The 12,860-nt window shown below is 43.6% G+C and overlaps 1 protein-coding gene across 1 annotated transcript in view; it reads left to right on the top strand.

The window, feature by feature from the left end:
- Positions 1-12,860, top strand: part of bcar3 (BCAR3 adaptor protein, NSP family member) — a 158,847-nt gene that overhangs the window by 49,886 nt on the left and 96,101 nt on the right. Inside the window, exon 3 of the mRNA XM_067989945.1 lies at positions 382-496. Within this exon, the coding sequence (XP_067846046.1) occupies positions 382-496 (115 nt within the window). The remainder of the gene's footprint in view (positions 1-381; positions 497-12,860) is intronic.

Raw genomic sequence — 12,860 nt, 5'->3', positions numbered from 1 at the left:
ATCATCTAACACATAATGCACTGACTTCAGTCTGATGTATACAACACCCAGATCATTGATGTATTCAGGAAACTCTTCACAAACTGATGTACATAACAGATAATGATCATCATCTGACATGTGCCATGTACTGACCACAGTCTGATGTATACAGTATCCCGATCACGGTCCGACACACGCGGTATCCCGATCACGGTCCGACACACGCGGTATCCCGATCACGGTCCGACACACGCGGTATCCCGATCACGGTCCGACACACGCGGTATCCCGATCACGGTCCGACACACGCGGTATCCCGATCACGGTCCAATACATACAGTGATCTGATTTACTGTTGTGCCTTTTAACTTGCCACTGACTCTTTGTGTTTCTCTCCAGGATTTGCTGCATTTGACAGAGGCCGATCTGAGGCAAATGGGAATTCAGAACCAGACACACAGGACTCATATTGTGTCCAGCATCTTCCTTCTTCAGGAGCGGGAGAGACGGAAAGGTACTGCAGCTCAAAATCAAACCCTTCCTTTATTCTGAGCGTGTGTGTGGAGAGACGCAGTCATTTACAAACTAACTGGCTCAGAGTTCATTGAATTTGTAGAATATCGTTGGACCATGGTTCAGACCCATGCTCTCTGGGGTTTGGCACATGTTCGCTACTGAAATTATCCTCCCTCATGATAATGGGCCAATTATAATGAAAGCTTGGTAGAGAATAAAATACATCAATAATTGTCAGCCATGGCTTAGTGGTAGCACTCTCACCTCTGAGTCAGAAGGTTGTTGGTTCAAACCCCACTCCAGAGACTTAAGCATGATATCTAGGCTGACACTGAGGGAATGCTGCACTGTCGGAGGTGTTGTCTTTCAGATGAGATGTTAAGCCGAGGCCTCTTTGCTCTCTCAAGTGGGTGTGAAAGATCCCACGGCACAATTCGAAGAAGAGCAGGGGAGTTCTCCCAGGTGCTCTGGTCAATATTTATCCCTCAACCAACACCTAAAAACAGATAATCTGGTCATTTATTTCACTGCTGTTTGTGGGAGCTTGCTGTGCACAAATTGGCTGCCGCATTTCCTACATTACAACAGTGACTACACTTCAAATGTACTTCATTGGCTGTAAAGTGCTTTGGGATGTCCTGAGGTCGCGAAAGGTGCTGTAGAAACGCAAGCTCTTTCTTTCTATCTGTTCGGTATTGTGCTGATTAGTTTTAATGACTTTTTGAGCTCATCAAGGTGAGGGATGCTGGTGCTTGGATTTAGAACACTTTTGGGACATAATATTGATATGAGCACTTCCTGGGTGGGCAAATCACGGCCAGCTCAGATTAAAATTCTCCTTACTCGGCTTTAACTCCAACTTCAGAATATTCCTGTTGCACCAACATGAATTTTTCATTTCCAACTTCAGCATCTTTGTAGCCTCCCTGCATCAAATTGCCAATTCAGTACTGATTTGTGCTGAATTATAAACAGTTTGATGCCATGGACCAGAGGTCACAAGGTACTGGGTTGTAACTGCCAAAACTTATTTCACTAAGGACCCTTCGGCCTGTAGTGAGATGAGATATTATTACATTAGACTAGGTTGGAACTCAGGTCCCAAAGTACCTCATAAAATGAATGGATGGAAAATCACGGGTTGTGTTGCCCATGGTTTTCTTAGATGCACTCCCTGCGAGTGCTATTTCCCATTGGGAGTGTCAGATTGCGGAATCACCTCTAATACTAGAATAATGTTGGCTAGATTGAAACCCAGCTCCCCGTTTGGGTGAGGAAGCAACTCCATAACTGTAAGAGGACACCATTTGCTTTCCGTCCAAAACCAGACTCTTGTCAGCGCAACATCATCAAACTCGTAGTGTCCGGTTGACACAGTGGCGTCAATAATGAGTTGGAGGTGGGGCGGGACTTGCAGCCAAACAGTGTAACTTTGGTTTAAGTTCTGTTGAAAAGATTAGACCAAGGCCCTGAAGACGCTAGGTTTGATCCTCAGTCTGTGCTGAGCTTGCTTATATCAATTGCAGATCGGTGCCCCTGAGTCGGCAGGGAAAGACATTTGTCAAGAAAAAAATATCATTACAGTATAAATAACTGACTCTGCTAAGTCTGATGGATAACTTAACCAGCAGCCGGCATGCTGGAGTACAATGATGCACGGTGTGACAGGCAATATAATTTGGCAAAGTGCGCTGAGAAACATTGCTGCCACGTTAGTAGCAGATGCAGCAGATAATGCATTTATTGCAGTTCTTTTATGGTCTCCGAGTGAAGCATAATGGGATATATCTACAAAATGCGGCTTTTGCTTGTTCTGCAGGATATATCATTAACAGCAGCCATCACCTGGCAGGGAATTAGAATTAAGGGCTGAGAGAAGGAGTGCAAGGACAAAGAAATACGACTTAATTCTGGCCATCAGTGTCAGACAAGAAGAGAAACAACAATAAATAGCTCAGGCATAACCCTGAAAGACACATCACAAAGTCATTAATTCTGGACACTGGGGGATCATTCAAACTGAGATTACCTTTCCATCACATTACTAGATACTATTGTAGATTCTACTTTGCGGCTGAAGCCCTGCCTGAGCATTCACCCCAGAAATCCACCTCTCCTTCCACTTTCTCACTCTCCAGTTTTCTCCTCTCTTCTGATGGGATTCACTGTTTCTTGACAAAACGATTCCACAGGAGCTGGCATCCCTCTGGTGCTTCATCCAAATGGCCATCCTTCACACGTGAGTGCTGGCAGGCTAGTCAATCGTGGAGTGCATCATACGTGCGCCAGAACCCGTCCTCGCTCAACTTCCGCACGCGCGTACTTTTCAGCTGGAGTCGGTGTGTTTTTCCTGTCCGTCGCCGAAGGGTGGCGAGGGCAATCGTAGCACCTCGACTATTGCCCCATCAGAAATCGGCTAAATTATTACATGTTAGGGTTCGGATCTGGCACCTTTTGGTCTGTATGTGTAGAGCTACACTGGATGCACCAATGAAAAAACATCAGAATCTCCATAAACCACATCTGCACTTTCACTCGGCAAAATACTGTTTACACAAAGTATGAGGGGGAAATGGCCCCATGGTATTTCTTTTAGCAGAAGCAACGATAAAATTGTACAACAGTGGTAGCTCCAGGAGTACCTAGAATAATACTTAGGATAGAAAATGTGTATAAAATTCACGGAATCATTGGTTCTCTTAATATACCATGAGTGAGAACAGTCTGAAATGTTATCACAGTGTGGGTTTGCAGCCTCTTAGGGATAGAAATTGGACCTTGTTGCGCCCAGTTTACGTGTGTAAAACGAACGGGTGCAACGAGGCCCAATTTTGGAAAGTGACGTTCTGCGCCCCAAGGACGCCCGAAAAACGTCCGACCTGAAATTTGGTCAGGCCGTTTTTGAAGCATCCGGAGCGGAAGCCTAAAGCAGGCATTAGGCCCCCTTGCATATGCTAATGAAGGGCTTCCATCGCACATCCGGTGAAGTTACTGCGGCAGAGTGGGAGCAGCTCCGAGGAAATTCCCGGCCATTCTTACTGTGGTCAGTGCTCCTCTGAACTTCCTCTTAAACTCAAAATATGCCATTCCACACTCACCTCCTCCTCCCTGTAATCTTATTGTGTCGAAAGCAAGACAACCCACTGTCTCCTACTCTAATTATTTTTTTTTTCCCCAGACCTCAAAGCTGTGGAAATCTTCCCTCCCTCAGGCTTTCTTTCCTCCCACAATCTTCAGGATTTTGAAACCAAAATATTTAGTGATCAGGCACCACCTCATCACTAAATATTTATTTACATCGTCTCTTTCTCCACTCCTTTCCACCTCGCTGATACCTTACACCATCAGTCTGGGTCCTTTACCCATGGTTCTCAATAAAGATACCCTGAAAATTTGCTGAGGTCCTTCTAGCCTCCCACTGGCAGTACCCCCACGGAAAAGGCATCAATAGCTGAAGAAGGGCTCAGTTTTTAAAGTGACGGCATTATTATCGCAATATTGTTAAATAATGTCACGTTAATATGATGCAACCATAGAATCATAGGATGGTTACAGCACAGAAGGAGGCCATTCAGCCATCGGCTCTTTGTAAGAGCATTCCAGTTAGTCCCATTCCCCCGCTCTTTCCCCGTAGCCCTGCAAATTTTTTTCCTTCAAGTATTTATCCAATTCCTTTTTGAAAGCCACGATTGAATCTGCTTCCACCACCCTTTCAGGCAGTGCATTCCAGATCATAGCTACTCGCTGCATAAAGAAGTTTTACCTCATGTCGCCTTTGGTTCTTTTGCCAATCACCTTAAATTTGTGTCCTCTGGTTCTCGACGCTTCCGCCATTGGGAACAGTTTCTCTCTATTTACTTTATCTAAACCTGTCATGATTTTGAACACTTCTACCAAATCTCCTCTCAACCTTCCCAGCTTCTCCAGTCTATCCATGTAACTGAAGTCCCTCATCCTTGGAACCATTCTAGTAAAACTTTTCTGCACCCTCTCTATGGCCTTCACATCCTTCCTAAAGTGCAGTGCCCAGAATTGGACACAATACTCCAGTTGTGGCCGAACCAGTGTTTATAAAGGTTCAACATAATTTCCTTGCTTTTGTACTCTATGCCTCTATTTATAAAGCCCAGGATCCCGCATGCTTTTTTTTTAACCACTTTCTCAACCTGTCCTGCCACCTTCAATGACCTGTGTACATATACCCCCAGGCCTCTCTCTTCCTGCACCCCCTTTAGAATTGTACCAATTAGTTTATATTGCCTCTTCTTGTTCTTCCTGCCAAAATGTATCACTTCGCACTTTTCTGCGTTAAATTTCATCTGCCATGTGTCTGCCCATTCCACCAGCCTGTCTATGTCCTCTTGAAGTCTATTACTATCCTCCTCACTGTTTACTTACTACATTTCCAAGTTTTGTCTCATCTGCAAATTTTGAAATTGTGACCTGTACACCCAAGTCCAAGTCCAAGTCATTAATACCTATCAAGAAAAGCAGTGGTCCTAGTACCGACCCCTGGGGAACACCACTGTATACCTCCCTCCAGTCCAATAAACAACCGTTCACCACTACTCTCTGTTACCTGTCACTTAGCTAATTTCGTATCCATGCTGCCACTGCCCTTTTTATTCCATGGGCTTCAATTTTGCTGACAAACCTATTATGTGGCACTTTATCAAAAAGAACCATACAGATTCTTTCATTCTGAGGTTTCGGTAATCTTATTTTAGAAGGATTTTTTGATGTTTTAGGTGGGGCGAGCTCTGTGCAAATGAACATCTTCATCATCGAACCCTAACCCATTGTAAGGGCACTTTTACATTAGAAGGATTGCAGCTGATGACAGATGTGCAGCTCTCCCGCTGTTGTCTGTACTCCTGTGTACATGTGACCTAACTTGAAGAGGACGGATGGTACAGAAGTTGTGGGTTTCTGAATCTGTCATCAGATCAAGCACCTCTTGTTGCGGGGAGTCAGTTCTGCTTGGCTACACACCTCTACTGCTTAGACCTTTTGTGTTGCGCTGCGGAGTCCAGCTGGGGTCTGCTAGCTGATGACAGCTAAACGGACAAAGTCATGTACAAGGTCTCTCACCAAAGAACTGAATCAAAAATAGGTAAGTGCCCAGTGAGGGGCTTACAGTTTCAGCAGATTCCTGTACTTCGAGCCACCACTTCAGTTTTCCTTTAGGGTTTGAATTCCAATCCTGGCAATCTAGGCGTGAGCAGAGATTCACCCAGGAGTGTCTGATAGACTGCTAATTGCATCCTCCTGTCTTCACCAAGTGTTTGGAAATATTACTGTTTGATAATAATGGCCTGTTTCTGTGCTTTAGGCTTTATGTAAGATTTAATTCTATGTAACATATAAACATTGGGGTTCAGATTAGGTCTCAACCAAATAAGATTTGGCCAGCATCTTTATATGTTTGCCTACATCACAACAATGACTACACTTCAAAACATACATCTCTGGCTGTGAAGTGCTTTGGGACATCCTGAGGACGTGAATGGCGCTATACAAATGCAAGTTTGTTCTTTCTTTCTCAAGCAGACCCAGGGCATGATTAAATCGCTGACCAACACCTGCCATGCTGCCCAGTACTGTAGGTCCCAGGGTATCGCTGGGGATGACTAAGTTAGCCCACAATAGCCTGGTTTGAATCAAATTATTGTGGAGCTGGTTTTTAAAGAAAGTTGAGAACATTTTCAAGATTGTTTGAGGATGAGTTGAGTGCATTCTGTTTGTTAGAGGTATCCAGGAAGAATTGAGTTTTATTCGGATCACGTAGAGTGGTGAAGTTTCCAGAAGTTTTGCAAATGAATAAATAAATACACTGGAGAGCACAAGCAGCTCACAAAATGGATGTCAGCTCTGTACAAACAAAACTCTCCCCTCGTTTCTGAAAGCACCGACTCTTCTCGGGTGACAGTTCTACAGCCAGTAGCAACCGTCCATTAGCTTTTCCTCCTGTTTCAGCTTGTGATTTGTTAGTATGTTAATCGACTGCGGGGGCACCACAGCAGAGCCTGATCCTATTCTCACCCTAGTGTCCACCTTCTGACAGAGCTTGTTAGATGGCGATCTGGAGCAGGGAAACAGCTGATTGTTTGGTTTTCTTTTCCCGGTTGGGGGCAGAGATTGATTGTACCTCCACCTGGGAGGCTCGGTACTACATGAAAAGTGCATTCACCCACTGAGCTGTCGGGTTGACTAAAGATGTCAGCTCCTTGACAGAAATTACTAGCGTCTTCAAGATTTTCACAAGATCTAAGGAAAGGCACGACGGATCTTTTGAAAATGTTTTGACGGGATTAGACGCAGCTTCTCTAACTTACCTGAGGTGTAACTGCAGAGGACTGACAGAAATGGTTCTACGATGTGCTGGGATTCCAGGTGCATGGTGGGATGGATTCCACAACACTGGCAACGGCACAGAACTGGCTGGGTGCACCGCAGGAGCTTGAAAGTCGCAATCCCAACTACCATTGCTGGCCGACGGCTGAAGGAGGCCGGTGAAAACAACATTGATGGCCTGTCTGCTTGGTGGGGGAGGAGAGGCAAGCGATGCTGGCAGTATCTGTTGACATTTGCTGCCGCCATTGGTTCTCTTCCCCCTTTGGCAGTGGCACATGTGGCGTAAAGGGAGCAAGAACTGAGATAAGCTTTTGAGAAAACGGTGCATTGAAATACGTTTTCCTAAGTGAGTCCCATACTTACCACGCAGTGCCAGTTCAGGCACTGATTATGAGCATTCTTTCAAATGCAGCATACAGAGAGATGACTGCACTGCAAGCTATCCAGGCACGGCCCTTAACCAGTCCTCACCATTATTACAGCAATAGTAAAATAATCCAATGATCGTGATGTTACCTCCTGCATGTTCTCTCATTGATGACGAGCTCCAACACCCTCGGGCTGTTTCTACAAAAGCTCTAGTTATACTGGCTACTTCACTTCACAAGAAGTTTGCTTAATGCGTGACAAAGCCTTTGCTAATGTTTTTTTAATGATTTCATGGGTGACAGTGCCCCTCATTACCTTGCCCGAGGGCACCATTCTTTGTGTGTGAGCCTGGAGACTGAGAGTTACACACCAATCAAAGGAAAAGGCTGCTGCTGCAGTGTAAGCAGCTAACTTGTCAGAAAATTTGTATTTCCTTTATTCCTCCACAGAGCTGGTCAGGCAAGGATTTAACGCCAGGGAACTTGCTGCTGTCTGCCCGAGGCCAAGTCTTGCCAAATCTTCTCTACTGTTACCTAAGTGTGGAATTAAATCAATAATGAATATGTCACAGTGCACATATCACAGCCTGGAATTTCCTGGAACTTTTCAGCATGACTAAGGCATAAGAGCAGAGTTGTGCCGTATTTTTTCCGAGGAAATTACACCCGTTTTACGCCGAACCATCGCTATGCACGAATTTCCTCGATCGTTTGCGCCGCTTCCGAGATACGTCCCCTCGTTTACATAGCCCCGCCCCTGCACAAAAAGTCCAGCTCATGCCAGTCTCCTGCATTTACGTCAGTAATGCGAGGGCATAGATTTACCCCCACAAATTTTAAGCACAACACCGGATATCAGCTTGACTGGAGGAGTACCTTCATTTCTTGGGTCTGAAGCTACAATTCTTTTAGGAAAGAGACACTTTTATAATTAGTGATGCTTCCTTGTTCAAAAATACTGTTTTTATTGCCTTCTATATAAATTATTTTAACTGTTAAATAGAAATTGCAGTGTTTGCCCTAGAGATTCAAATAATGTGTTATAAATTCCCCTCCAGTGCACCATCAGCTTACTTAAATGAATATTCAACTTAAATACATAAATTTCAAAATCTAGAACAGTCGCCATAGAACAGTATTAGTGCACTTGTGTGATTTCTAAAGAACTGTGGTCATGACGTTTCATTTTACCACTTATAGTTTGTATATAACTAAAGCACAACTGCAGAAATTTGAGACTCACTGACTTCTTCATTATTATGTGATTTCCTGCAATAGAAATTGATGCATTGGGTAGGAGAGATTTTGCAAGTTATTTTTCATTAAGTCTCGGGATGTGGGCATCGCTGGCAAGGCCGGCATTTATTGCCCATCTCTAGTTGCCCTGAGAAGGTCGTATTCCTTGTAGCGGTTTGCTAGGCCACCTCAGAGGACAGTTAAGAGTTAACCATGTTGATGTGGGACTGGAGTCACATAAAAGGCTAGACGAGGTATACCCAGATGAGGGTATATATCAAAATAAATAAACACTGATCCAATTCAACGATGCAATTAGAAAGGTGGCTGTATGAAACAATGTGATCCAGTTGTATCTACTATTCAAATCTGGTTTTCTAAAAATGCACATTTGGGCTCCCTGAAATGGTTGCACTTATCAAACACTAACATAGTGAAGAATGAAGTTTAATTTATTAGAAAGTTTGATTGTTTAAAGGAATATACAATAAAATAAAAATTTTAGCATACGGGTGTACAGTTTTAATTTAAGACTCTGTCCAGCCATTTAAAATACAGAAATTAGAATGCAAGATAATACCGCTGAATTTGCGATTGTTTTACGCCAGTTTTTGTGTCCTTGCGTAGGCAGTAAATTTGGGTGTAAGTTCCCGTTGGCAAGATCGCTGCAGAAACATGCGTAAATTTTGGTGTAATTTCTGCATAAGTGCTAACCAGGAAATTTTGGGCCTATATGACGGTTGTTATTTCTACTTCTGCCTTGTGACTTCAACTAGGAAGTAATTAGTATTTGTTTAAATGGAAAGTGTTGAAGTGTTTTCAGGCTCTGCAGTTTATAAATACCATACTATTTCCTGTGGTCCTTCCTAGTCTTATCCGTATTCTACCTAAAGAAGGCAATCAGGGTTACATAGAATGTACAGCACAAATAGGCCATTCGGCCCAACAGGTCCATGCTGGTGTTTATGCTCCACAGGAGCCTCCTCCTTCCCTACTTCATCTAACCCTATCAGCATATCCTTCTATTCCTTTCTCCCTCATGTGTTTATCTTGCTTCCCCTTAAATGCATCTATGCTAGTCGCCTCAACTACTCCATGAGGTAGCATGTTCCACATTCCAACCACTCTCTGGGTAAAGAAGTTTCTCCTGAATTCCTTGTTGGATTTATTATCGACTTTCTTATATTTATGGCCCCTAGTTCTAGTCTCCCCCAGAAGTGGAAACACCTTCTCTACGTCTATCAAACCCTTTCATAATCTTAACGACCTCTATCAGGTCATCCCTCAGTCTTCTCTTTTCTAATATACTTATCAATTAATTATAGAGCAGCTACATACAATCTAATGAACACCTCTTGCTTGGTGTAATATTTAAGATGAAGTAAGGTGGGAGGAGGCTTGTATGGAGCATAATCACCGGCATGGAACTGTTGGGCCAAATGGCCTGATTCTGTGCTGTACATTCTATGTAAGAATGTAAAGAAACAGTGAAGTAAAGCAGATGCTGGGTGAACAAACCCAACAGAGGAGTTAGAGGAATAATACATCATGAATATCGTGAGATCCCCGGTCATCATTAGTCTGGTCCAGTAAGTTATCAATCCAGAATTATTCTCTGAGCACCTCAGGAACAGGCAGTTGATCATTTTTACCCATCATTCCAGGTTCTCTTTTCCCATGATTCCATGTTGTAATTGAGGCCCTGAAATTCCGTCGCTATTCTCCGAGTCTCCCGCCTAACTCCAGCAGGTGACCAGCCAACCCCCGAGGAAAGGACTTAAGCGATTATTTATGCCACGGGAGTTGCGGCAGGAGACTGGGAGAACCTCAGTGGAATCTCTGGGCCACCGTGTCAGGGGGACAGGGTCAATTTGCGATGGGGGCCGTAATATCGAAACATAGAAAATAGGAGCAGGAGTAGGTCATTCGGCCCTTCAAGCCTGCTCCGCCATTCAATATGATCATGGCTGATCCTATATCTCAATACCATGTTCCCGCTCTCTCCCCATACCCCTTGATGCCTTTTGTGTCTAGAAATCTATCTAGCTCCTTCTTAAATATACTCAGTGACTTGGCCTCCACAGCCTTCAGTGGTAAAGAATTCCACAGGTTCACCACTCTCTGAGTGAAGAAATTTCTCCTCGTCTCAGTCCTAAATGTCCTACCCCTTACCCTGAAACTGTGACCCCCTCATTCTGGACCCTCCCAGCCAGGGGAAACATCCTCCCTGCATCCAGTCTGTCTAGCCCTGTCAGAATTTCATACGTTTCAATGAGATCCCCTCTCATTCTTCTAAATTCGAGTGAATACAGGCCGAGTCAACCCAATCTCTCCTCATACGACAGTCTTGCCATCCCAGGGATCAGTCTGGTGAATCTTCGCTGCACTCCCTCTATGGCAAGTATATCCTTTCTTAGGTAAGGAGACCAAAACGGCACGCAATACTCCAGGTGTGGTCTCCCCAAGGCCCTGTATAACTATAGTAAGACATCCTTGCTCCTGTACTCAAATCCTCTTGCAATGAAGGCCAACATACCATTTGCCTTCCTAACTGCTTGCTGTACCTGCATGTTTGCTTTGGTGACTGGTGTACAAGGACACCCAGGTCCCTTTGCACATTATCATTCCGAATCTATCACCATTTAAATAATACTCTGCCTTTCTGTTTTTCCTTCCGAAGTGGATAACTTTACATTTATCCGCATTAAACTGCATCTGCCATGTATTTGCCCACTCACTCAACTTGTCTAAATCGCCTTGAAGCCTCTTTGCATCCTCCTCACAACTCATGATCTCACCTAGTTTTGTGTCATCATCAAGCTTGGAAATATTACATTTGGTTCCCTCATCCAAATCATTGATATATATTGTGAATAGCTGGGGCCCAAGCACTGATCCCTGCAGTACCCCACTAGTCACTGCCTGCAACCCTGAAAAAGACCCATTTATTCCTACTCTCTGTTTCCTGTCTGTTAACCAATTTTCAATCCATGCCAGTATATTACCCCCAATCCCATGTGCTTTAATTTTGCACACTAATCTCTTATGTGGGACTTTATCAAAGGCCTTCTGAAAATCCAAATAAACCACATCCATTGGTTCTCCCTTATCTATTCTACCAGTTACATCCTCAAAAAAAACTCCAGTAAGTTTGTCAAACATGATTTCCCTTTCATAAATCCATGTTGACTTTGTCTAATCTCGTTGATATTTTCTAACTGTCCTGTTATCACATCCTTTATAATAGACAATAGCATTTTCCCTGCTACTGATGTTAGGCTAACCGGTCTGTAGTTCCCTGTTTTCTCTCCCTCATTTTTAAATAGTGGGGTTACATTTGCCACCCTCTAATCTGCAGGAGCTGTTCCATAATCTGTAGAATTTTGGAAGATGACAACTAATGCATCCACTATTTCCATGGCTACCTCTTTTAGTACTCTGGGATGCAGATTATCAGGTCCTGGGGATTTATCGGCTTTCAGTCCCATTAATTTCTCCAGTATTTTTTACTGATACTAATTTACTTTAATTCCTCCTTCTCACTGTCCTTTGGTTCCCTAGCATTTCTGGGAAGTTATTTCCGTGAAGACAGAACCAAAACATTTGTTTAATTGCTCTGCCATTTCCTTGTTCCCCATTATAAATTCTCCCGTTTCTGACTGTAAGGGACCTACGTTTGTCCTCACTAATCTTTTTCTTTTTACACACTTGTAGAAGCTTTTACAGTCCACACTTATAACTGAGTCTGATCTTGTCTCACCCGATGTCCTATTATCAGCAGGAGTCATTGGATAGCGGGCAGGAGCATGAACCCTGGCCAATTTCCCTCTCCCCGAGACCCAGGGGCACAGGCTAATTGTAACACTACAGCTTTGACTCAGATCAGCAATCCTGGCTCTGACTGGGAATTGTACCTGGGACTTTCCTGGTCTGTATGACTCAGTTGCATCAGGAAGCATGAAATGCTGTTGAAGAAATTGGGGTTAGACTAGATGGTGCAGATTTGAAGGGCTGATTGGCCTTTAACTGTGTTGCGTCATTCAGTGGTTCTGGATGATATTACTTTTAGTTTGTATTGTTAGCCTAACTCGGCATATTATTCCTTATTTCTGTTTTTTTTAAATGTTCTAACTTGTTAAAAGTGAAAAAGCAGAGCAAGGGGCAAAGATTTCAGCAGCATTGAAAAACTCAGCTAGAATCAATTCTTTCTAAAAATACAAGTAGCAGAGGTGAATAAAATACTGCTTGAAACAGGCAGTTGATATTGAGAGTGCTTTGCATCCAGAATTGCATTAAAAAGAAACATAGAAACATAGAAAATAGGAGCAAGAGTAGGCCATTCGGCCCTTCTCCGCCATTCAAAATGATCATGGCTGATCGTCTAACTCAGTACCCTGTTCCCGC

This window comes from Heptranchias perlo, chromosome 9 (assembly GCF_035084215.1).
Source record: "Heptranchias perlo isolate sHepPer1 chromosome 9, sHepPer1.hap1, whole genome shotgun sequence".
In the NCBI taxonomy this organism is placed as follows: domain Eukaryota; kingdom Metazoa; phylum Chordata; class Chondrichthyes; order Hexanchiformes; family Hexanchidae; genus Heptranchias; species Heptranchias perlo.
Note: the sequence above shows the minus strand (reverse complement) of the source record. Positions and strands in the feature narration are given on the sequence as shown.